This window comes from Oryctolagus cuniculus, chromosome 4, assembly GCF_051225735.1.
Source record: "Oryctolagus cuniculus isolate XC-2025 breed Fujian yellow rabbit chromosome 4, ASM5122573v1, whole genome shotgun sequence".
Lineage (NCBI taxonomy): Eukaryota > Metazoa > Chordata > Mammalia > Lagomorpha > Leporidae > Oryctolagus > Oryctolagus cuniculus.
In genome coordinates, this window is record NC_142870.1 from 151,700,693 (window position 1) to 151,727,346 (window position 26,654).

The 26,654-nt window shown below is 49.2% G+C and overlaps 1 protein-coding gene across 3 annotated transcripts in view; it reads left to right on the forward strand.

The window, feature by feature from the left end:
• GALNT15 (polypeptide N-acetylgalactosaminyltransferase 15) overlaps positions 1 to 15,604 on the forward strand; it is a 38,217-nt gene extending 22,613 nt beyond the window's left edge. For 2 of the 3 annotated variants that reach the window (XR_011388396.2, XM_008266043.5), the window contains exons 9-10: positions 2,059 to 2,202; positions 5,903 to 8,054. Coding sequence is in view for 2 of the 3 variants with exons in the window: in XM_008266043.5 (XP_008264265.4) it covers positions 2,059 to 2,202; positions 5,903 to 6,049 (291 nt within the window). In the remaining variant the exon portion in view is untranslated. Of the gene's footprint in view, positions 1 to 2,058; positions 2,203 to 5,902; positions 8,055 to 14,554 lie in introns of those variants that run through there. The other variant, XM_089332277.1, reaches the window with a different exon arrangement.
• The last annotated feature ends 11,050 nt before the right edge of the window (positions 15,605 to 26,654 follow it).

Consider the following 26,654-nt stretch of genomic DNA (forward strand, 5'->3'; position numbering starts at 1 on the left):
AGAGCAAAGCCCAATTTCTGAAGCTATTCATTAGACAAGGCCCGGGGAGCCCGGGCAGAGGACAGGACACCTCTTAGAGGGTCTGGAGGCTGGGCAGAGGCTGAGGCAGAGGCCACTTTGCAGTGCAGAGAGCGGGCCTGGGCATGGAGGCCAGAAGGAGATGCCCAGGATCTGTCTTCCAGGGCACAGCGGGAGCCACGCCCACCTGGCGCAGGCACGAGGACAGAAGTAGAGAGAGCTAAGTGAGGGAGCCACAGGGCCAGGCGGAAATGGCCCAGGCCCTGCAGTCCCCCCAGCCACAGGAGGGTTGAACCAGAGTCCCTGCTTCGAGCTGTGGGAGCTCAGCACACCTCTTCCCTCCCCGAGTCTCGGCTTCCTCCCCTGCAGGTGACCATGGCGCAGCTGCCTCGCACCGCATCTCACCTCTTGTTGCTTTCTTTTTTTCAGATTTCATCTATTTATTTGAAAGGCAGAGTTACAGAGAGGCAGAGGCAGAGAGAGGTCTTCCATCCGCTGGTTCACTCCCCCGAAAGGCTGCAATAGCTGGAGCTGAGCCAATCTGAAGCCAGGCACCAGGTGCAGGTGCAGGGGCCCAAGGACTCGGGCCATCTTCTACTGCTTTCCCAGGCCACAGCAGAGAGCTGGATTGGAAGTGGAACAGCTGGGACTCGAACTGGTGCCCATGTGGGTGCTGGCACTGGAGATGGAGACTTAGCCTGCTACATCGCAGACCAGCCCCTTGTTGCTTTCTTTTTTAAAGGAAACTAACCAGGACTCATGGATGCAGCAGTAATACAAAGTAGATGGGTTGAAAGCTCTTCCCTAAAACTCCCAGATGCGATATGCCGGGTAGAGAGGGTGGCACACCCTTTTCCTGCGTGGTTAACAGTATGCACGCAGGAGAGGGAACTCTCCACGGGGCTAAGAATCAAAGGGCACCTGCAAGTGGGATCACATGGCCTATGCCCCGCTATTCTGCCGGGTGTGAGCAGAGGGTCACCATCAAGTTCAGGGACCCAGGGCATTGGCTGCAGGCAGGGCTCACCCCAGCCCACAAGGGACGAGAAGCTACCTAATTTGCAGGGCCTGGTGCAAAACGAAAAGGTGGGCTCCCCAATTACCTGGAATTATTAAGAATTTCAAGACAGCGACAGGGGCCGGCACTGTGGCACAGCGGGTAAAACCACTGCCTGCAGTTCTGGCATCCCATATGGGTGCTGGTTCAAGTCCCGGCTGCTCCACTTCTAGTCCAGCTCTCTGCTATGGCCTGGGAAAGCAGTAGAAGATTGCCCAAGTCCTTGGGCCCCTGCATCCACGTGGGAAACCTGGAAGAAGCTCCTAGCTCCTGGCTTCAGATCGGCCCAGCTCCGGCCATTGCAGCCAGCTGGGAAGTGAACTAGCGGATGGAAGACTCCTCTCTCTCCCTGCCTCTGCCTCTGCCTCTGCTTCTGCCTCTGCCTCTCTGTAACTCTGCCTTTCAAATAAATAAACAAATAAATAAATCTTTTAAAATATAAAAAGACAGCAATGGCAGTCTTCAGCCAACTACGTAAAACCAACAGCACGAGGTCCCATGAGACCACACAGGTGACTCTCAAAACCAATCCTATCCAAGTCACACACTTGACATAAAAGCTCTTCAGGCTGTGTCTAGCAGGCACAGACGAGAAATGGTTTAGCCGGAACATGGCTTCGAATCAGTCTGCACAGACTTCTCAAGGTTCAAACCCCTCTCGAGAAGCTGTGCGCCATCCCATCGCAGCCACAAGGGGGCGCATCCCCCCAGCAAACAGTCACCCAGGCTAGGAGAGGCTGCACTCAGAAAACACACAGCGTTCTGCATGGCCTCGTCTGTGATGTGGAGAACGGACTATGCCCCAGTGTGTAAATATGCAGGCAGGCGCAGCTGGGGGGCTGGGACTGCGGAGACCAGGGCGAGTGTAGCCGCGGGCAGGTGTGTGGCTCTGCGGACCCCGTGGCATCTGAAGGCCACACTGAGAACTCGGGAGTTCTTGCGGCCCTTCCTTGCTGCACTAACAGCCGTTCCCTCCGCGCCAGCGCTTGGAGCACACCAGCAGGAAGGAGATCCACCTGCACAGCCCGCGGCACCTGTGCCTGGATGTGAGGCGAGAGCAGGTGCTCCTTCAGAACTGCACCGGGGAAGGCCCTGCCGTCCACGCGCAGCACTGGGACTTCCAGCAGGTGAGCAGTGCGGGCGGGAGGGCCCGGCAGGAAGGGGCTGGTGGTCGCGCTGCACCCCGGGCTCTCCAAAGAGGGCGGGGCGTCACCAACACAGGCCTGTCGCTCTGCTGTTGAACTTAAACTTTAGTGGCTTGGTACAAAGGCCGCAGGGAGAGAGAGCAGAGTTGGGCCACCAGCATCCCACAATGTGCTGGCTTGTCACAGCAGTGAATAGCCATGGCCTTGATGGGGGGGGGGGGCGTCAGCCCCTCCTTTGAAGTCTATGTGCTCTGGTCACAGCGAGGGTGGTGGCACACACCACAGGAGCGCTCAGCTATGGTGTGGCTTTAGGAGCAATGCAGAGTCCCCCAGACCCAGCAAAAGCGCAGACAGCGCTGTAGATGGGCGGATCTGGGGAAGCAGAGGAAACGTCCTTCCTTTTCATGCAAATTGCACCGTGAGCATCTATTTCACTGTTTTAGTAACATTGGGGCTCCATCACCCTGGGGGAGAAAAGCCCATGGTGCCTTCCAGAGGTTGGTCATCCACAGGGAGGAACCGGGGGGTAAGCACGGAGCCGGAGTGAGGGTCCCAGGCACCGGGAAGGCGATAGGTCAGCCCCAGTGTCAACGCACAGCTTCCTCTCCCCTCAGTCCTCTCTGGAGTGAGTCTGGGTGTTCGTACACACAAATACATTTTCTTTTCTTTTTTCTTTTTTTCTTTTTTTTTTTTTTTTGACAGGCAGAGTTAGTGAGAGAGAGAGAGACAGAGAGAAAGGTCTTCCTTCCATTGATTTACCCCCCAAATTGGCCGCTACGGCCGGCGCACTGCACCGATCTGAAGCCAGGAGCCAGGTGCTTCTCCTGGTCTGCCATGCAGGTGCAGGGCCCAAGGACTTGGGCCATCCTCCACTGCACTCCTAGGCCACAGCAGAGAGCTGGACTGGCAGAGGAGCAACCAGGACAGAACCGGCGCCCCAACCGGGACTAGAATCCGGGGTACCGGCACCGCAGGTGGAGGATTAGCCTAGTGAGCCACAGCACAGGCCTCACAAATACATTTTCTAAAAGATTTATTTATTTACTTGAAGGTCAGAGTTACACACAGAGAGAAGGAGAGGCAGAGAGAGAGAGGGAGGGAGAGAGAGAGAGAGGTCTTCCCTCCACTGGTTCACTCCCTAAATGGCCCCAACTGCTGGAGTTTGGCCAGTCCAAAGCCAGGAGCTTCTTTCAGTCTCCTACATGGGTGCAGGGGCCCAAGGACTCGGGCCATCTTCTACTGCTTTCCCAGGCCATAGCAGAGAGCTGTGTCAGAAGTGGAGCAGCCGGGACTCGAACCAGCACCCATATGGAATTCTGGCACTGCAGGTGGTGGCTTTACCCACCATGCCACAGCACTGGCCCCCACAACTACATTTTTTAAAATGTTTCTTCAACTTCTGTTTGGTAATAGAGAGAGCAAAATAACCAAACAGAACTCCGTGCACAGATTCTCTTGCAAGCAGGCTGCAAAGGAAGTAAATCCTGTCCTGGACAACTTCAGCTGAGCTTGAATAAGCTCCTTGGGCTCTGGTGACAAGGGAGCCGGGACCCTGTGGGGACAGGTGCAGAGAAGTCTTAAGAGCCCAGGTCAGGCCCTTAAAGGGCCAGTCTAAGCAAGTTCTTAAGAGAGATATATCTTAGAAACAGTAATTTAAAAAAGAAGTAAAATATGAGTGAGAGATACCCAGCACAGTTTTAGCAGAAAAAGGAACGGGGTACCGCTCATAGCAGCACTGCTTACAGTGGCCCGAGAGAGGAGAAATCCGAGCATCCACATATGAACAGAGAACAGCCTGTGGTACACACATATGCTGGAATATGCTTCAGCCCTAAAAAGGGCTACAACAAATGAGGGCATGGTTCCGAGTGACACAAGCCAGATGCGTGCACACACACACACACACACACAAGTTTTCATTCACCTGAGATGCAAAGGTGGACGAGGTATAGATACAGAAAGTGCAGCTGGAATTCCCCAGGGCTGTGGAGAAGGGGCAGGGCAGCAAAGTCGTGGCTGAACGGGGACAGCAGGTCAGCTTTGCAGATGGAGAGTTGTGGAGGTCTGTTTCACAACTCTGTGAGTGTATTTAGCAACACTAAACTCTACACTTACACACGGTTAGGATGGCGAGTTTGGTTATGTGCTGGACCACACTTAGAAAAAAAAAGAAGACAGGAAAAATGTATGTTACGACACGGATGGACCCTGGAAACACTGTACATAGTGAGACAAGTGAGTTGCAAGACAGCACACACTCTGTCCTTCCGTTGCTATGAAATTCCCACAGCAGGCGTCTCTGTAAACACAGCGAGCGCCTTAGTGGTTTCTAGTGGTGGGATGAGGCTGCAGTGTGGCCTAAACACTAATGGGGTGAGGCATGTTTCTTTTTACAGTAAAGAAAATGGTTGCACAACGTTGTGTAAAAACTGCCAATAATATTATAGTATATCTCAAAAATAAGTAAGTAGCATTTTCAGAAAGAAAGCCATTTTGTTGCTTTGTTTTTCCTGGAAATGCAGTCTTGAGCAGGGAACAACCATAATTTTCTCAACACAATGGGCTTAGGCTTTCAGTGTGTCCTTGTGTCTTGCTCTCTACTACAGCCTGGTGGTAGCAAGGCTAAGTTGCAGAATTAATGGAGCGTAGAGCTGATGAAATCTTTTTTCTTTTCTAAAGGCTTATTCAAATATGAAAATCAGGGTTAGAGAGAGAGCAGTAGAGAAAGAGAGGTCTTCCATCCACCGGTTCACTCCCCAGATGGCTGCAAGATTCGAGACTGGGCCAGGCTGGAGCAGGAGCTTCATCCGGGTCTCCCACATGGGTTGCAGGGCCCCAAGCACTTGGGCCATCTTCTGCTGCTTTTCCCAGGCCATCAGCAGGGAACAGGATCAGAAGTGGAGCAGCTGGGACTTGAACAGGTATCCATATGGGATGCCAGCATCACAGGCAACTTTACCTGCTACGCCATGATGCTGGCCCCATTTAAATCCTTTTGAAAACAGAAATTTGCAAGTACAGTGATCACAATAATGTCACGAATGTAGTAGCAAGTCAGAACATACTCTTTCTTGGAATTACACCAACTGGAATTTTCTAAGAAATGACACAATTACACAGCAGGTGGTACAGATAATTGGATTAATGACCAAGGCTTTGAATGACACCCAAATTTTAGAGCTACCTAAATTATATTTTATATTAACCAAAATACTACAGTCCCTTTCCAGGCCAGTTCATGCCACGTCAACAATTCTCTTCACTATGAGCACAAATCTTTTTGTTTGTTTGTTTTTTGACAGGCAGAGTGGATAGTGAGAGAGAGAGACAGAGAGAAAGGTCTTCCTTTGCCATTGGTTCACCCTCCAATGGCTGCCACGGCTGGCGCACTGCGGCCGGTGCACTGCGCTGATCCAAAGGCAGGAGGTGCTTCTCCTGGTCTCCCATGGGGTGCAGGGCCCACTGCCTTCCCGGGCCACAGCAGAGAGCTGGCCTGGAAGAGGGGCAACCGGGAAAGAACCCAGCACCCCGACCGGGACTAGAACCCGGTGTGCCGGCACCGCTAGGTGGAGGATTAGCCTACTGAGCCGCAGCGCCGGCCTGAGCACGAATCTTAAAAGCAGTCTTTGCTAACTGATTGTGAGCGCCTGGGTTCCCTTTCTTTGCCCTTTTCTGTTTTCAGAACGGGGTGATTGTCCACGTTCTTTCTGGGAAATGCATAGAAGCTGTGGCGCACGGAATCCATAAGGAGCTGCACCTGCGTCCGTGTGACGGCAAAGCCAGCCAGCTGTGGCGATTTGACCAGGTCAGCGCCGTGGATGAACGGTGAACGCCGTGACAGAGGAAGGGAGAATCCCGGGGAAAACTCAAGGACCCTGCGTGTTTCAGGAAGTGGAAACTCCGTGGAAGAATATAGAAAAGTCTCTCCTTTTCACACCTGATCCTGTTGGTTGCTTGCTGTTTAACAAAAAGATGGAAAATGGATTCATCGTCTTCATCGCTGGGAGGCGATCATTCTTCATACAGGAGATTTTTTGTTTTCCCACTGAGGGTCCAACGTTTGCTTGGATTTCTGAGAAGGGAAAATCCCTGCACGTTCTTGGCAGCACCTCCAGCGCACCGTCCAGCGGGTCAGTTTGTTTGTCTTCTAAGAGTCCTATCTTGGATTGTCCGTGGCCAAGGAAGGAAGAGGATAGCACAGCCCAGCATTGCATTGCAAAGCCTCGGATTGGTCTTATTGGCAGGAGGCTCATGCTCATTGGAAGGGACGGTGCAGAGAGGAGAGGAGTAAGGATGGAGAGAGGACGCAAGAGGGCGTCAGCCCGGTTCTCCAGCTCAACCCAGCCTTGCAAAGACTTTTCTGTTCCCTCGGAACTTTCCACCTGCGCTAGCCCCTCTCCAGCAGGGGTCGCCATAACCACACTCCCCTGCAGGTGGCGCAAAGGGGTTCCCAGGTGAGAGGCGCTCCTCGTGCTTTGGCGGCATGGACACAACCAGAATTAGCAGCCTTTGCGAAGCGACAGACCTCCCTGGGAGGGGAATGCCAGGGTCGGAGCCAAAACTCCTGAGAGGAGAAAAGAGTTGGGTGCTAATGTCGCGGTGGGGGGGAGGGCGTGGCCTTTTGCACCCTCTCTGAGTGCACAGCACTGGTTTGGGACACCCCCAAATGTGCCTACACTCGCGGATGTGGCAAGAGCATACCTCAACTAGAGCAGACGGCATTAACAAGAGCTGGCTGGCGCTCCTCGCTGGGACCTGGCCTGCCTCTTTCAGTAAGACTTGCTGAGAGCAACTGGCACTGCTATTGAGAGCACCGCTCAAGCCCATTTCTCTCCCCAAGGGAGTTAGCGCTCCACATGGCCAGCTTAGAAGCCTCCTCTCCTTACGGCTGCCTCAGGACACAGCATGTTTCAAATGAGGAAAGCAAGGTAGCAGTGTGAATTTCCAAACAGTAGTTGTGGGAATTCTGTATCCATTCTCCACCTGCTAAGTCCATGGCCCACTGCGATTATCCCTCCTTAGAACACAGCTAGACCAGTGCAGGCTAAACAGCAGCCACTGACAAATTGTGTCCATTTCAATAGCAGTTCCATACAAATTTTAAAAGCAAAAGTGCCCGGATTGCACTGGCCGCATTTGGAGCACTCCATAGCTGCACATGGTTATTGCACTGGACAGCACAGACACAGAACGTTCCAACAGCAGCCGCTGGTCACCTGGACAGTCCCAGCTAATGGAGTCAACATCCCATCTAGAGAAGAGACTTCAGCCTCTGTCTTCTCACTTTGGCTCTGTCCTAACACAAATTCCCCTAACATCCTGAGGCTGAGATGGAGCTAAAAATCCTCAGACAGCCACCTTGTAAAGATACTAATGGTTGGGGCCAGCATGGTGGCGTAGTGGGTAAAGCCACCACCTACAATGCCTGCGCCGATTTGTGTCCCAGATGCTCCGATTTCCATCCAGCTCCCTGCTAAAGGCCTGCTTAGGACAGTGGAGGATGGCCCAAGTGCTTGGGCCTCTGCTACCCACACAGGAGACCTGGAAGAAACTCCTGGATCCTGGCTTTGGCCTGGCCCTGCCTGGGCCATTGCAGCCATCCGCGGAGTGGACTAGCAAATGGAAGACCTATCTGTCTCTGTCTCTGCTTCTGCCTCTCGCGGTAACTCTGACTTTTGAATACAATTAAATCAATCCTTTAAAAAAAGATATTAATGGTTGAAGGATAAAAATTAAACAAGACCTCTATTTTTTAATGAACCTTGATTTTGGCGTTGTGGGTATTTGATGTTGCTGGAGTAAATTAATATAATTAAATAAAAGACTGAATTCAATTGTTTGAGTTGTATTTGGTAGTAATTAACAAGAAGACCCAGATGGCTTATTGCTTAATTGGTCGAACAAAGGAAGAATGTGTTTCTTGCTTCCCTAACCATCCCCTTGATTTATTGCTTTATTACAGAAAAGGCTGTCAGCTCAGTCCCTGGCTGGTGCTCACAGACCCTCAGTTTAAACACAGCAGATGCCTTTGTTTAGTTCTAAAAGAGCCTTCTCGTCCTTAGGTAACCAGTGCTTGGAGCCCCTCCTCTCCATGAACTCAGCATTCATTTTACTTACAATGTTCGAGTTAAGGTAGAGAGATTTGACATTTTAGAGATTTGAGTCCCAAGAGTTTGATTTATCTTCTCTACTGGAATTTATGGTTAGACTTTATCATTTGGGTTTTTAAAAAATATTTTAAAAAATTTATTTGAAAGGCAGAGTTACGGCGGGGGGGGGGGGGGGAGAGAGAACTATCCACTGGTTCACTCCCCAAATGTCTGCAATGGCCAAGGCTTTGTGAGGCCAAAGCCAGGAGCTTCTTCCGGGTCTCCCACATGGGTGCAGGGGCCCAAGCACTTGGACCATCTTCTGCTGCTTTCCCAGGTGCATTAGCAGGGAGCTGGATCAGAAGTGGAGTTGCCAGGGCTCAAACCAGCGCCAATCTGGGATGCCAGTATCACAGGTGTTGGCTTAACCTGCTGCAACACAACGCAGCCCCAGTCATTTGTTTTTTAAGATCGAATTTTGCTGCCACCTCCTCCAAGTTCACCATCATTATTAAGTAACCCGCGGTGGCTTGAAGAGGAATGTTCAGCCAGCCATCTAGAGTTCTTGTTTTTATGCCATTTCAGAACAGTAGTAACAGATGTTATTCTGGCCAGGGGGAGGGGGGAGGGGGGGCTGATCTATTTCTGTTTTTGTCTCAATGTCAAATATTCCCCTGGCAAACTCAGACTTCAGTCCCTAGAGACACTGAAGAGTCCCCCAGATCCGTGACAGTGATGCCGACATTGCCCCAGAACTTGACCTTTTAGAGGTCTGTCATTGTGCCATTGAGAAGGCCAGCTGAGTTAAGTGATCTGTGCCTGTTGGCAAATCTGGAGCAACAAAACGCAAGCAAAGTTTCATGGAGAGTTGTGCCAACCCTGGCAGGGCTGCCTTGCTGGGCACGGCTCTTCTAGCGTACACGGTTGGCGCTGGCTCTTGAAAAGCTCCTTTAGAAGTGCCAGCTTGTTTGTGACCACTCTTTGCCAAAGCTTAAAGCACCTGTGAGTTCTGCCAGGATTATTCAAACACCTTGATTTGGGCATATTTCAGCTATGTCAAGCGCAATAGCCAAAAAGCAGATGTCTGCAAGGTTCTAGAGCCCTCTGCGGTTTCTATGTTAATGACAGCCGCTCATATCTCCAGTGTTCTTTCCAGTTTGAATGCCTTTGGATAGCAAGGTGTATCCTTAGCACTGCTAGAATGTGATAAGGACCTTTGCAGTTCTTCCCACAGACAGGGGGTGGCGCTATTTGCGCATCACCAAGGGCTCTGCCTAGAACCAACACACCAAGCTGTCACAACACATCCAAATGTTGCCTTGAAAACAGTCATCATGGTCACCTCCCCTACGAGGGTGATAGACAGTTTGCAAGCTCAGCCCAAGCAAGCCATGTGCACATTTGCAAAGTCAAGTTCCCCAGCAATGCCTAAACTCTTCAGCAGACTCATAGTCTGTAGACATTCCAGAACCCGAGACAAATGCTGACGTGGGAGGGCCACTTTTCTCAGGAAGATGACAGGACCGACTCTGCTGCAGCTTAGGCTTCTAACAGACTTAACTTTCCAGTAACGCGTGGACCAGACGGCAGGGTCCCTTTGACTTCATGCAGAGACCCTCGCGAAGGCACCGGTGGCCACTCCTCTTCAGGCACAGCCCAAGGGGGTCATTGCTGAGTCATTTATCCAGGAGAGTCCCACCCTGCCCAGCTGGACCCAAGCTGCCCCTGTCCTGAGGGTGTGGGGGTGGGCAGGGGATGGATTAGCCAGCCAGGATTCTAACCCCTTCTCCCAGGGGGCGGGGCCCAGGGACAACACCTGACCCAAGATGGGCCAATCAGCACATTTCCCAGCAGTGCTCCTCCTAACACCAAGTCTCCCTGCGGTGCCTTGGGAGCTGAGGCGAGAAAACTTGAGCTCCCAGTAGCCTCATTTCTCTGCCTACGATGCTGGGATGCGGACACATTCAGTCTGGAGAAAGGCTTTAGAGAGAGTGGATGGGCAGCAAATACCCAAGTAGGAGAAGAGGGAAGAGACAGGCAGAGCACCCCAATGGCACTCACGTGGCTGGGTCCAGCGAGGTCGCTGTCCTCGTCCTCAGAGCCCGGGTAACACTCAGAACGCTTTTGTTTAACCCATTGCTCCCCGCACTCCACTGGGCTCAGCAGTCACCAGGGGACCGTGGGAAAAGTGCAGCGTCTGATTCTGTCTCTGCATTCCTGGGAGTGCGCGGGCTGTGCTGGAGCTGCTGGCCAGCTGACGGCTGTCTGGGCAGGAAGCACTTCAGCTGTCCCAGTGGTTCTTGGGATGTCCCTTGGAGCTGGGAGGGTGCCCCCTGCACACGTTTTTGGACTGTTCTCCTTTGCTGCTCATCAATCTTTTTTTCAATCCCTGGGGTCGGACGGTTCGGTCCCTTATTTTATGGGACGGTGCATCTGCAGCGTTGGGCATAATCACGGCTGCTGGTGTCCCATTCTCCTCTCTTCCCTCAGCTCTTCCCGTCTTTCTCAATCTGTCTGCCACTTCTGTTCTTCTGTCATCCGGGGCTCAGCTGTGCCTCCCTCGCTTTCCCTCAGCTTCCATCTCTTTCCCATCTTTGCTCACAGCTACGTTTCCAGCCCCGCTGTCCTGTGGCAGGTTTCCTCTCTCTTCCTTTTCCTCCATCTGGGTTTCTGTGCCTGTCCATCGCCAGTTTCAATGGACGGAGGTGGGGGGGGGGTGGCAGTGTCATTTCCATCAGAGGATTTTTGGAGCACTAAGCACGTAAATTAAAAGCTCTGACTTCCAACTTGTAAGAACGTGGAACATTAGGGCTGTGGTGGTGGTGCTGGCCCTGGTGGCTCCATGGCTCTCCTCTTGAGAGGGAGCCGGGGCTCTGGCAGGGAGCTCACTGCACGGAGGCAGCTGCAGGGGGCCCTCCTGGTGGTGGGCAAGGACCTGTGACCTCCACGAACAGCTGTGTCCTAATCGGCAAATGTGAAATTAAATGATCGGGAAACAAACCTTGTCTGGGGCTTCCATGTAAGCTGCTGGCACTCAGATCCTTTTTTTGGTGTCTCCTGGTGGGGAAACGCATCCTAAGACACATGGCCTGGTCACCAAAGCGCCGGTCTGCTAGAGAGATGTTGCTCGTCAGATTTCACTCTCTGTGGGACTGGGCATGGTGGCCCTGTGGCACAATGGGTTAAGCTGCAGCTTGCGATGCTGGCATCCCTTATGGGAGTGCCAGTTCGAGTCCCGACTGCTCTGCTTCTGATCCAACTTTCTGCTAACGTGCCTGCGAAGGCAGTGGAAGATGGCCCAAAGAGTTGTGCCCTTGCCACCCGTGTGGGCGACCCAGATGGAATTCTGGGCTCCTGGCTTCATCCTGAGCTGGCACTGGCTGTTGTGGCAGTTTGAGGAGTGAACCAGCAAATGGAAGATTTGTCTCCCCCACCCCCACCCCACTCCTGTGCTTGTGTTCTCTCTCTCTCTCTCTCTCTCTCTCTCTCTCTCTCCTTTATCAGTAATCCCACTCCACCCACCAGATTCTCCTCCCTGCCTGAGTGGAACTTACCCCACCAAATGGCAAGACCAGAGCATGGGCTACTGGGTAGCTTTGTCCAGGAGAAAGACATTGAGGAATGGGCAACATACCTAGTCCTTATGCCTATCCTAGGCTTACCGACGGCATCAGACCTCCTTCCTCTCTGGGGAGCAGGGAGTGGGAGGTGCAGAGAAGCCATGAGTGTTGAAGAAACCTGGAGCCTAGGGAAGCATCTCCCAAAAATTCCCGATCCTATTCCAGTTGTTGTTGTTGTTGTTGTTTTTGCAGTTTTATAGCTTTAATCAGTTCTCACCCACATTGGCTGCCCGTAGATTTTTGACAGTGGTGGCAGGTACATAGGTAACCAAGGTGTTAGCTTGATTGGCTAACCTTCCCCCTCGTTACGTTTTCTGGGTGATCTCACGCGGATGCGGTATCCCAGGGACGTGCCTGATTCCTTAGGGTCACATGGCTTTGCTGAGCCTGGTATCAATGCGCGCATCTTTCATGGCAAACTTGCGGATCTCCGTGAGCGCCCGAGGGGCGGGCTTCGGTAAATATCTGTGTTAAAGGATGGAAAGGTGCACCCCGGAAGTTAAAGTGCAGTCCGTGATAAAGCAAGAGAGATGCAGACCCGAGGTGCAACTGAGGAAAAACTGGTTTCAAATGATGCAATGGAGACCTGCAGACAGAGATGAGCAGGAGTCGCGAGGGGATTGGCCCAGGTGGCTGAGCCCCACTTCCACGGCCCCCTGCCTGCCGCCAGGACTCCGCAGGGACTGATGGAGTAGATTGGGGCGTGGCAATCAAGGAGCAGGGAGAGAGAGGGAGGAGAGGCGCATGTATATGCGGGCTGGGGGTGCAGGGGAGCAGAGCTTGGAGACACGAGGAGGAGCAAATGCAGATCGCCGTCCAACACCACTAGCAGCGCCGATCAAGATCAGTGTCAGCCCTGAGAGATGACACTCTGAGGCTTCCTTGGACTATGAGCTGACCAGAGTGCAGCAGGCAGCCCACAAAGTAAAGGTCTCGGTCACAACCACTCAACTGTGCCTTTATAACACAAAAGGAGCCATGGACGATAATCAGCAAGTGAGTGTGGCTATGTTTCAATAAAACCTTATTTACAAAAACAGGTGGGCAGCCATACTTTGCTGCCCCCAGGACAAGTGTACTTGACAAAGCTGCAAAAGGAAATAAATTGCAGATGCTGGCTGGCGCCGCGGCTCACTAGGCTAATCCTATGCCTTGCGGCGCCAGCACACCGGGTTCTAGTCCCGGTCGGGGCACCGGATTCTGTCCCGGTTGCCCCTCTTCCAGGCCAGCTCTCTGCTGTGGCCAGGGAATGCAGTGGAGGATGGCCCAAGTCCTTGGGCCCTGCACCCCATGGGAGACCAGGAGAAGCACCTGGCTCCTGGCTTCGGATCAGCGCGGTGCGCCGGCCGCAGCGCGCCAGCTGTGGCAGCCACTGGAGGGTGAACCAACGGCAAAAGGAAGACCTTTCTGTCTGTCTCTCTCTCACTATCCACTCTGCCTGTCAAAAAAAAAAATTGCAGATGCTTTAAAAAGAGTCAGAGATTGGCTGGCATTGTGGCATAGCGGGTAAAGTCTCTGCCTGCAAAGCCAGCGCCCCATATGGGCACCAGTTCACCTCCTGTCTGCTCCCCTTCTGATCCAGCTCCCTGCTAATGTGCCTGGAAAAGCAATGGAAGGTGTCCAAATCCTGGACCCCTGCACTCATGTGGGAGACCTGGATGACGTTCCTGGCTCATGGTTTCAGTCTGGCCCTGCCTTCTCTGGGCCCCATCTGTCCCTCTCTCTCTAATTTTGACTTTCAAATAAATAAATGAACAGGGAAATAGTCCCAAAAATCATGAATGAAAAAATCATACTTTAAAGATTTATTTTATTTATTTGGAAATCAGAGTGATGGGGGAGAAACAAAGAGAGAAAGATATCTTCCATCCACTGGTTCACGCCCCAGATGGCCACAACAGCCAGGGCCGGGCCAGGCTGTAGCCAGGAGCCTGAGGCTCTGTCCAGCTCTCCCACATGAGTGGCAGGGGCCCAAGCACTTGGGCCATCATCTGCTGCCTGACCCAGGCCCGTTAGCAGAGAGCTGGATCAAAGTGCAGCAGCAGGGACTCGAAACAGGACTCATCGGCCACGCCAGTGTCACAGGCGGTGGCTCAACCCGCTACACCACAACATCAGTCCCTGGATCGTACGAGCTCATTGTGCGATATATGAATTATATTTCATAAAGATGTTTAACCAAAGAAAGATCTTGGCAAAATATAAACATAGTCTCTATTACAAACAAGAACAAAAGAAAAACCAAAAAGAAGGAGGCCATTTTTAGCACATGCTCTCATTCTAAGACTGTAGTCCTTTCTAGAAAGGAGTGGGAATAAGCAAACACATCATTTGTAAAATCAAAATGACAAAGCCTGGACCCGTAGCCAGGCCTTCTTTCTTGAGAGACACACAGATGGCAGGCACCTTTGCCCTGAACACAGGGTGAGCAGACTGAGCAGTGAGAGTATTGACATGGAAGGGAGGGCTGCCTTCCATGCAAGGAGGAACTCTGGGCATTTGAACCCAGCCAAAGGGATTCACCTGTGCTACCAGGGAGAATTTGACACTGCTAAGGCAGGCATCCTGACGTAGCAGCTGAGACACTGCTGGTTTTAAGTTCTCACTCCTCTGCTTCCAATCCAGCTTCCTGCTAATGTGAACCCTTGAAGGCAACTGCCAATGGCTCAAGTACTTGGGTCCCTGCCACCCACATGGAAAACCCAGATGGAGCTGCAGGCTCTTGGCTTCTGCCTGGTCCAGCCCTGCATTTGGGGAGTGAACCAATGGATAGAAGATCTCACTCTCTGTGTGTGAGTCGGTTTCTTTGTGTTTCTGCCTTTCGTCCCATTGCTGCAGGCTCCACGTGCGCATTGCAGCAGTACAGTGCAGGGAGCCTCCCCCTGCGCCAGTCGTGGGCAGTTTTACAGCTCTGGGGACCCGGCAACACGGGTGAGCCTGCTGACTTCTCGCTACACGAGGTCTGGTTTTATTTCTCTGCATAGGTCAGATGCTTAAAGCAAATGGGGAGGAAAAGTATAGGGGGCGGAGCCAAGATGGCGGAATAGTGAGGGCGCGCACCGATAGTCCGGGAAAATTTAGTTTAATAAAAGGGGAGTTACGGTAGCCGCAGAAAAAAGAACCAGGAAAAAATTGCACGGGAATCGTGAATCGGAGGACCTACTGGGAGAACAAGGTCGCCCACCGCGCGCGCGGAAGCCAAGTCGCAGGACGGAGCCGCAGAAGCCCCAGTGCTCCAAGGGGAGTGCATGCCACACAGACAACAGCGGGGAGACTTGGGACGCTCCACACATCGGCGCTGGAAGGGGAGGTGAGCTCAATAACCCGAGACATTGGTGGGGAAACGGGGGTCAGAATCTAGAGGGGGGCCGGAAAGTGCAGCAAACTCACTACCTGAAAGAAGGAAAAAAAAAAGCTTCGGGGTTTCTCTTCCCCCTAACCTTGCAAAGGTTACAAGGCTGGAAGGCTAGAATTCCCAAGAGACAAAGAGCAGGCCTGCGCTCTGGATTTACATATCAATGGGGGAGAGCTAAGGAACTGAGTCACTACAATTCAGTAGCCTAGGCAACCCAGTGGGAGTCCAGAGGAGCCAAAGACTGGAAGCTAAATACCATCAATTCTGCACAGCCTTGTCCTGCGGTGTTACTTACCCCCTGAATAAATAAAATAAATAAATAAATAAAAAGAGAGAGATTTACCACGCATAACCTGAGGGTGTCACCTTTGCACACCCTTAACCTGGAAGAACCAGGCAGAGCTCTCAGGCCTCACCCATCCCAAGCCTCCAAGGCTCCTCCAACAGCAGGCAGTCCACTTAACACGGACACAGTATAAATAAAAAAAAAAAAAAAAAACGCACAGTGACGCAAGAAGAATTAACTATGCCGAGTAACAAACACAGAAATAGAGGGAGCAAGATCAACGATGACACTATGATGCCTCCAAATAAGCAAAACACCCCAAGCCAAGAGTATGAAGATGATGAGATAGAAGAAATGCAAGATACGGATTTCAAAAAATTTATGATAAGAACATTTAGAAGTTTTCAAAAGCAAATCCTTGAACTACAGAAATCCTTAATGGACAAGATTGAAAATCTCTCTCGTGAAAACGAAATTTTAAGGAAGAGTCAAAATGAAACTCAGAAACTAGTAGAACAGGAAAGTGTTATAGTGAAGAGAAATCAAAATGAAATGAAGAGCTCAATAGATCAAATGACAAACACATTAGAAAGCCTTAAAAACAGAATGGGTGAAGCAGAAGAGAGAATATCGGACTTAGAAGATAGAGCACAGGAAAACATACAGTCAAACCAAAGAAAAGAAGAGGAAATTAGAAACCTAAAAAATATTGTTGGGAATCTACAGGATACTATCAAAAAAACCAACATTCGAGTTCTAGGAGTTCCTGAAGGCATGGAGAGAGAGAAAGGATTGGAAGGCCTTTTTAGTGAGATACTAGCAGAGAACTTTCCAGGTTTGGAGAAGGACAGAGATATCCTAGTACAGGAAGCTCATAGAACCCCCAATAAACATGACCAAAAGAGATCCTCACCACGACACGTGGTAATTAAACTTACCACAGTGAAACATAAAGAAAAGATCCTAAAATGTGCAAGAGAGAAACGTCAGATTACTCTCAGAGGATCTCCAATCAGACTCACAGCTGACTTCTCATCAGAAACCCTACAAGCTAGGAGGGAATGGCGAGACATAGCACAGATGCTAAGAGAGAAAAATTGCCAGCCCAGAATATTATATCCTGCCAAGCTCTCATTTGTGAATGAAGGTGAAATAAAGACCTTTCATAGCAAACAGAAATTGAAAGACTTTGTGGCCACTCGTCCGGCCCTGCAAAAGATACTTAAAGATGTGCTACACTCAGAAACACAGAAACACGGCCATCAATATGAAAGAAGGGAAGGGAAGAACACCTACCAGTAAAAGAGCATGGGAAGCTCAAAGCATATACTAGAAAATATTTCCGGGAAAATGGCAGGGCAAAGTCACTACGTATCAATAGTCACATTGAACATTAATGGTCTGAATTCTTCAGTTAAAAGACACCGTTTAGCTGACTGGCTCACAGAACACAACCCAACTATTTGTTGCCTACAAGAAACACATCTCTCTAACAAAGAGGCATGCAGACTGAAAGTGAAAGGTTGGAAAAAGATATTCCATGCCAACAGAAACCAAAAAAAAGCAGGTGTAGCCATATTAATATCAGACAAAATAAACTTTAATACAAAAACTGTTAAGAGAGACAAAGAGGGACACTATATAATGATTAAGGGTTCAATTCAACAGGAAGATGTAACTATTATAAATGTATATGCACCTAATTACAGGGCACCGGTCTATTTAAAAGATATGTTAAGGGACTTAAAGGGAGATTTAGATTCCAATACAATAGTACTGGGGGACTTCAATACTCCACTCTCAGAAATAGACAGATCATCCGGACAGAAGATCAACAAGGAAACAGCAGATTTAAATGACACTATAGCCCAAATGGATCTAACAGATATATACAGAACTTTCAACCCTACATCTACAGACTTCACATTCTTCTCAGCAGCGCATGGAACCTTCTCTAGGATTGACCACATACTAGGCCATAAAGCAAGTCTCAGCAAATTTAAAAGAATTAGAATCATACCATGCAGCTTCTCAGACCACAGCGGGATGAAGCTGGAAATTAGCAACTCAGGAAACCCCAGAAAGTATGCAAACACATGGAGACTGAACAACATGCTCCTGAATGAACACTGGGTCATTCAAGAAATCAAAAGAGAAATCAAAAACTTTCTGGAAGTAAATGAAGACAACAACACAACATATCAAAACTTATGGGATACAGCAAAAGCAGTATTGAGAGGCAAATTTATAGCAATAGGTGCCTATACCAAGAAATTGGAAAGGTACCAAATAAATGAGCTTTCAGCGCACCTCAAGGACCTAGAAAAACTGCAGCAAACCAAACCCAAATCTAGTAGGAGAAGAGAAATAATTAAAACCAGAGAAGAAATTAATAGGATTGAATCCAAAAAAACATTACAAAAAATCAGCCAAGCGAGAAGCTGGTTTTTTGAAAAAATAAACAAAATTGACACCCCATTGGCCCAACTAACTAAAAAAAGAAGAGAAAAGACCCAAATCAATAAAATCAGAGATGAAAAAGGAAACGTAACAACAGACACCACAGAAATAAAAAGAATCATCAGAAATTACTACAAGGACCTGTACGCCAGCAAACAGGAAAACCTATCAGAAATGGATAGATTCCTGGACACATGCAACCTACCTAAATTGAACCATGAAGACATCGAAAACCTAAATAGACCCATAACTGAAACAGAAATTGAAACAGTAATAAAGGCCCTCCCAACAAAGAAAAGCCCAGGACCAGATGGATTCACCGCTGAATTCTACCAGACATTTAAAGAAGAACTAATCCCATTTCTTCTCAAACTATTCAGAACAATCGAAAAAGAGGGAATCCTCCCAAATTCTTTCTATGAAGCCAGCATCACCTTAATCCCTAAGCCAGAGAAAGATGCAGCACTGAAAGAAAATTACAGACCAATATCCCTGATGAACATAGACGCAAAAATCCTCAATAAAATTCTGGCCAATAGAATACAACAACACATCAGGAAAATCATCCACCCAGACCAAGTGGGATTCATCCCTGGTATGCAGGGATGGTTCAACATTCGCAAATCAATCAATGTGATTCACCACATTAACAGACTGCAGAAGAAAAACCATATGATTATCTCAATTGATGCAGAGAAAGCATTTGATAAAATTCAACACCCTTTCATGATGAAAACTCTAAGCAAATTGGGTATAGAAGGAACATTCCTCAATATAATCAAAGCAATTTATAAAAAACCCACAGCCAGCATCCTATTGAATGGGGAAAAGTTGGAAGCATTTCCACTGAAATCTGGCACCAGGCAGGGATGCCCACTCTCACCACTGCTATTTAACATAGTTCTGGAAGTTTTAGCCAGAGCCATCAGACAAGAAAAAGAAATCAAAGGAATACAAATCAAGAAGGAAGAAGTCAAACTATCCCTCTTTGCAGACGATATGATTCTGTACTTAGAGGATCCAAAGAACTCTACTAAGAGACTATTGGAACTCATAGAGGAGTTTGGCAAAGTGGCAGGATATAAAATCAATGCACAAAAATCAACAGCCTTTGTATACACAAGCAATGCCATGACTGAGAAAGAGCTGCTAAGGTCAATCCCATTCACAATAGCTACAAAAACAATCAAATACCTTGGAATAAACTTAACCAAGGACGTTAAAGATCTCTACGATGAAAATTACAAAACCTTAAAGAAAGAAATAGAAGAGGATACCAAAAAATGGAAAAATCTTCCATGCTCATGGATTGGAAGAATCAACATCATCAAAATGTCCATTCTCCCAAAAGCAATTTATAGATTCAATGCAATCCCAATCAAGATACCAAAGACATTCTTCGCAGATCTAGAAAAAATGATGCTGAAATTCATATGGAGGCACAAGAGACCTCGAATAGCTAAAGCAATCTTGTACAACAAAAACAAAGCCGGAGGCATCACAATACCAGACTTCAGGACATACTACAGGGCAGTTGTAATCAAAACAGCATGGTACTGGTACAGAAACAGATGGATAGACCAATGGAACAGAATTGAAACACCAGAAATCAACCCAAACATCTACAGCCAACTTATATTTGATCAAGGATCTAAAACTAATTCCTGGAGCAAGGACAGTCTATTCAATAAATGGTGCTGGGAAAACTGGATTTCCACGTGCAGAATCATGAAGCAAGACCCCTACCTTACACCTTACACAAAAATCCACTCAACGTGGATTAAAGACCTAAATCTTCGTCCTGACACCATTAAGTTATTAGAGAACATTGGAGAAACCCTTCAAGATATTGGCACAGGCAAAGAATTTCTGGAAAAGACCCGGGAGGCACAGACAGTCAAAGCCAAAATCAACTATTGGGATTGCATCAAATTGAGAAGTTTCTGTACTGCAAAAGAAACAGTCAGGAGAGTGAAGAGACAACCGACAGAATGGGAAAAAATATTTGCAAACTATGCAACAGATAAAGGGTTAATAACCAGAATCTACAAAGAGATCAAGAAACTCCACAAAAACAAAACCAACAACCCACTTAAGAGATGGGCCAAGGACTTCAATAGACATTTTTCAAAAGAGGAAATCCAAATGGCCAACAGGCACATGAAAAAATGTTCAAGGTCACTAGCAATCAGGGAAATGCAAATCAAAACCACAATGAGGTTTCACCTCACCCCGGTTAGAATGGCTCACATACAGAAATCTACCAACAACAGATGCTGGCGAGGATGTGGGGAAAAAGGGACACTAACCCACTGTTGGTGGGAATGCAAACTGGTCAAGCCACTATGGAAATCAGTCTGGAGATTCCTCAGAAACCTGAATATAACCCTACCATTCGACCCAGCCATCCCACTCCTTGGAATTTACCCAAAGGAGTTTAAATTGATAAACAAAAAAGCGGTCTGCACCCTAATGTTTATTGCAGCACAATTCACAATAGCCAAGACCTGGAACCAACCTAAATGCCCATCAACGGTAGACTGGATAAAGAAATTATGGGATATGTATTCTTTAGAGTACTATACCGCAGTAAGAAACAACGAAATCCAGTCATTTGCAACAAAATGGAGGAATCTGGAACACATCATGCTGAGTGAAGTAAGCCAGTCCCAAAGGGACAAATACCATATGTTCTCCCTGATCGGTGACAACTGACTCAACACCAAAAAGGAAACCTCCTGAAGTGAAATGGACACTATGAGAAATGGTGACTTGATCAGCATAGCTCTGACTGCTAATGGACAACTTAATACATTATCCCTCATAGTATTTTTTTTTGTCTGTTCTACTTAATATGACTGGTTTAATTCTGTAATTATCACACAGTTATTCTTAAGTGTTGAAAATTAACCGAAATGTGATCCCTGTTAAACATAAGAGTGGGAATAAGAGAGGGAAGAGATGTATAATTTGGGACATGCTCGGGCTGACTTGCCCCAATTGGTAGAGTTGGAAACATACCAGGGGATTCCAATTCAATCCCATCAAGGTGGCATGTGCCAATGCCATCTCACTACTCCAAGTGATCAATTTCAGTTCACAATTGATCATAATGAAAGGACTAAGAGTCAAAGGGAGCACATAAACAAGTCTAGTATCTGCTAACACCAACCGATAGAATAAATAAAGGGGAGAGTGATCCAACATGGGAAGTGAGATACTCAGCAGACTCATAGAATGGCGGATGTCCTAAATAGCACTCTGGCCTCAGAATCAGCCCTAAAGGCACTCGGATCTGGCTGAAAAGCCCATGAGAGTATTTCAGGCATGGAAAGCCAAGACACTCTGGCAAAAAGATCTCTGTGAGTGAGATCCCAGTGGAAAGAACAGGTCTTCAAAGAGGGAGGTGCCTTTCTCTGAAGGGAGGAGAGAACCTCCACTTTGACTATGACCGTGTCTAAACAAGATAAGAGTCGGAGAACTCAAGGGGCTTCCATAGCCTTGGAAACTCATAACTGGTGCATAGGGAGATTACTGATGCCATAAACAGGAGTGTCAATTGGTAAAGTCAACAACAGGAGTCACTGTGCACTTACTCCTCATGTAGGATCTCTGTCCTTAACGTGCTGTACACTGAGGCTTAATGCTATAACGAGTACTCAAACAGTATATTTCACTTTGTGTTTCTATGGGGGTGCAAACGACTGAAATCTTTACTTAATGTACACTAAACTGATCTTCTCTAAAAAAAAAAAAAAAAAAAAAAAAAAAAAAGAAAGAAATTTTCAATTCCCAACTTGACTCTCACTGGGATTAAACATGACAATAGGTCTGATCTGATTTCATCATCATTTTAAAAAAATCATCTATTATTTTTCACTTTATGTTTCTGTGTGGGAGCAAACTGTTGAAATACTTACTTAAGGTATACTAAGCTGATCTTCTGTATATTAAGATAATCGAAAATGAATCTTGATGTGAATGGAAGGGGAGAGGGAGTGGGAAAGGGGAGGGTTGTTGGTGGGAGGGACGGTATGGGGAGGGAAGCCATTGTAACACATGAGTCGTACTTTGGAAATTTATATTCATTAAATAAAAGATAAAAAAAAAATAAAGCAAATGGGAGGATGAGAGACTCTTTTTAAGATTTATTTATTTATTTGTTACTTGAAAGGCAGAGTGACAGAGAGAGGGGGAGAGACAGAGAGAGAATCTTCTGTCTGCTGGTTCACTCCCCAGGTGGCCACCAGGACCAAGACTAGGCCAGGTCAAAGCCAGGAGCCAAGGATTCCATCTAGATCTCCCAGCTGGGTGGCAGGGACCAAAGCACTTGGGCCACCCTCCACTGCTTTCTCAGGCACATTAGCCGGGAGTTGGTTTGCAAATGGAACAGCTGAGACTTCAATCAGTGCTTCCAGACAGCAGTCAGCATTGTAAGCAAAGTTGCAGCTGTGCCACAACTCCAGCTCCAACAAACTCTTCTTACTACTCACTGGGGAGCTCACTTCCCTCTCCATCACCTCTTTGAGACCATCCTTGGCCATCCACCGTGGGAGGGTCTAGGTGGCTCTAGGTGGTCGTGGAGCTGCCACTGTCCCCTTGAGGTCCCAGCTCTGTGCCCCTGGTAATGACATCCCCTCCCAGCTGGGCAGCTCTGCAGTACCCTCCTCCAATCCATCGCCCCCTCCTGGAGGAGCGTCCTTACCCAGACAGCACGTCTGGTGGGTGGACGCAGGTGGAGGTGTGACACATTGCCTTGAGATGCCTCTTGTCCTACACTGTTCCTCACTACAGCTCATGGTGAAATTACTTCCAGACTGTGAAATGGGTTTCTTTTAGCAAAGAGCCGTGGCCTGTATCTCCTTGGTTGCCCTTTACCATGTACTACAGGGCTGAATGCTTGACTTCACCGAGAAGGGATATAGAAGAATGACATTTCAAGGGTCAGAAGTGGGGGCCAGCATCGTGGCATAATGGGTTAAGTCGCTGTCTGCAGCGCTGGCATCCCATATGGGCACCTGTTCAAATCCTGGCTGCTCTTCTTCTGATCCAGCTCTCTGCTGTGGCCTGGGAAAGCAATCGAGGATGGCCCTGGTCCTTGGGCCCCTGCACCCATGTGGGAGACCCAGAAGAAGCTTCTGGCTCCTGGCCTAGGCTTGGCCCAGGCCTGGCCATTGCAGTCATTTGGGGAGTGAACCAGCAGATGGAAGATTGATCTCTCTATCTCTGACTCTGACTTTCAAATAAAGAAACCTTAAAAGAAAAAAAAAGAGTTGGAAGAGGAATGGGTGTTTGGTGCAGCAGTTAAAATACCACTTGGCGCCAGCGCCGTGGCTCACTAGGCTAATCCTCCGCCTAGCGGCGCCGGCACACCGGGTTCTAGTCCCGGTCGGGGCGCCGGATTCTGTCCCGGTTGCCCCTCTTCCAGGCCAGCCCTCTGCTGTGGCCAGGGAGTGCAGTGGAGGATGGCCCAAGTGCTTGGGCCCTGCACCCCATGGGAGACCAGGAGAAGCACCTGGCTCCTGGCTCCTGCCATCGGATCGGTGCGGTGCGCCGGCCGCAGCGGGCCGGCCGCGGCGGCCATTGGAGGGTGAACCAACGGCAAAGGAAGACCTTTCTCTCTGTCTCTCTCTCTCTCTCACTGTCCACTCTGCCTGTCAAAAAAAAAAAAAAATACCACTTGGGATACTCACATCCCAAGTGCGTGGGTTCAAGTTCTGGCTCTGTTTCTGATTCAGCTTCCTGCTAATGCACATCCTGGAAAACAGTAGGTGATGGCTCAAGTGCTTGGACGTCCGGCTTCCACATGGGAGACCTGGACTGGGTTTCTGGCTCCTGGCTTTGGCCTGACCCAGCCCTGCCTGGTGCAGCCATATGGGGAGTGAACTAGCAGATGGAGGATATCTCTCTTTCTTTCCATTTGAAATCAAATAAATAAATAAATAAACTTTTTATACAAGGGTAATGATTCTTTTCATTTATTTATTTGAAATTCAGAGTTACACAGAGAAAGGAGAGGCAGAGAGAGAAAGAGAGAGGTCTTCCATCCGCTGGTTCACTCCCCATATGGCTGCACCAGGCAGGGCTGGGTCAGGCCAAAGCCAGGAGCCAGGAGCTTCCTCCAGCTGCAGGTACAGGGGCCCAAGGACCTGCACCATCCTCTACTGCTTCCTCAGGCTGTAGCAGAGAGCTGGATCAGAAGTGGAGCAGCCAGGACTCGAACCGGCACACATATGGGATGCCGGTACTACAGGCAGCGGCTTTACCTGCTTCGACACAGCGCCGGCCTCTGATGATTCTTTTTTAAAAGAGGATTGGAAGAAAAATAAAATGGGAAAAACCATGAGCACACAGTGAGACATTTGGGACCAAAAGGAAGTAGCCATCTTCAGAAATAACAGTCATAGCCACAGCCGCAGATGCTAATCCCGTGCCAAAGGTTCTCCTCACGCTGTGTCTTCTCAGAACCACAAAAGGCCCACGAAATAAGCAGCACTCCTCGCCCACTGTGTTCTGTCGCCTTTGATGGCTGAGCAGGGAGGCTTCCACAGGACAGCAGCTTTGCCAAGACCAGCAGCTACAGTGGTGGGAGGGGCCACAAACTCAGGCTCTCCGGCTCGAAGGACTGCAGTTTAACCTCCACATTTGCTCACCTCCCAATATTTGCGGAGAAAGAAGTTAAAGCAAGGGTGGGGTTTGGTGCCGTGGTGAAGCCATCACTTCGGACACACATCCTGTATGGGAGTCCCTGGGTTTGAGCCCTGGATCCGCTTCCGAGTCCAGGTTCCTGCTAACGTACACCCTGAGAAGCAGCAGATAATGGCCCATGTACTTACGTTCCTGCCACCCTCACGGGAAGCCCGGATGGAGTTCCAGGCTCCTGGCTTCAGCCTGGCCCAGCCCTGGCTATGGTAGACATTTGGGGAGTGAACCAGCAGATAGAAGATTCCTATCTCTTTCCCTCTCTCTTTCAAATAAATAAAAAGTAAACAAATAAAGTTTTTATAAAAGAAATTAAACAGTGGCCATTATATGCATTTATAATGAGATTGGGTAAAATGAGAGCTGGGCTGTGTTAGTATTTGCCAAAACTAGGTACAAAGTCTGCAGGAGTGCAGGTGCAAGCGACAGAATAAACAGCTCCTAGGGTCTTAAGGAATAAAGACTTTTAGTTGTCCTGCATGCTGCATCTGAAGGTAGGTAACTCCATCCTTGGTGCAACGGATCACAAACACCTGTGACCCAGGCCCTTTGGAAAACACAGTCACCGTCCCTGCTGCCTCGGATTCTGGTTGCTATCTCTTCATGGCACAAGAAGGCTGCCGTGCCAAACCTCGCATCCTCGTCCTGCCTCCCAAGTAGAAAGGAAAGGGATGACTCAGAAGTAAGCTCTCCCCCTAACACTTTCCTCTCCATTGAGAGATGGAGATCTTTCCCAGAATCCCCCTGGCAGATTTCTCCTCTGTCTCACAGAACGGCGTCACATGGTCACCCTTAGCTGCAAGGGAGGCCAAGGAAGTGAGTGGGAGAGCACAGAGTGGGAAACGCTGGGTGCATTGCCACCCGGAGCCTCACTGGGGTTCTGTGAGCCGGGAAGGTGGCTGACGGTGGCCCGTGTCACTGTCTGCATTTGGGGGCTGCCTCCTGTCACAGGCGAGACTGGGCTCCACTTCTATTCTTGGCATTAGTAGATGAAAAATGCAAGACACGCAGACAGAGCCCTGTAAAGTTCTGTGTGCACCATTCCTGGATGCTGTCCACTGTTCAAGATGGGAACCATCGACTGCACCAGCACCAGCTCCACATACTCCAACTGGGGGTACAGGAAGGGGAGAGAGGCTCCTGCCACCTGCTTCTTAGCCTCTGCTTCCAGAGTTGGCCGGATGTTCTAGGAGCAATGGTATCCTGCTCTCTCGTTACACACTGTCCAGCAGAAATTTGCGTCTCAAGGGTGACTGCCAGTAAAATCCTCACGCTTCCATCCTGTCTCTCCAAGAGAGTTTTCTGCTGGCTTTCTAAAGAAAAAAAATAGCAAGCAAGCGTGGTGTATCGAAGTGAAGGGGCTTCCCATGGGATTGCCCATGATTTCTTGCTCTGCGATATGTCCTATGGGAGCCTCTGACACGGGAAGCTACCTGCGAGTCTTGTTCATAGCAACAGCGACTGCCCAGGACCCCTGAGCTTCCCGTGAGCAGGAAGGGCCCCTGCATGTGAGCCTCAGAGGCCTCTGGGCTTTGCTGGGCGGCAGGTGCTTCAGACAAAAACCCTCCCGCCCCTGTTCTAACCCTCCCTTCTTGGGCCATTCAGTAACCACAGAGGGCAGCGCTTCTGGCCAGCACATGAGAGGGCTGGATGGGCAGAATGAAACCCTCTCTGCACTGTGACATGTTTCCCTGGCCGTGCTGACGTGCACTGCACTGCTGTTTCTGGACGCTGTGCTCGCTACTGGCAGCCGGAGCCACTGTTAGGATGGCTTTCCAGATGAAAAGACGAGAAACGCTTATCTGATTCGAGGGCTTCGGTGCTTTGATGAGTCATCCATGAATGGCAAAGAGCCACGTGTCATCTTTCCAGCATTTCCTGTACCCACAGACTCAGCCAGAGTTGCACAGGTGCCCTCTGGT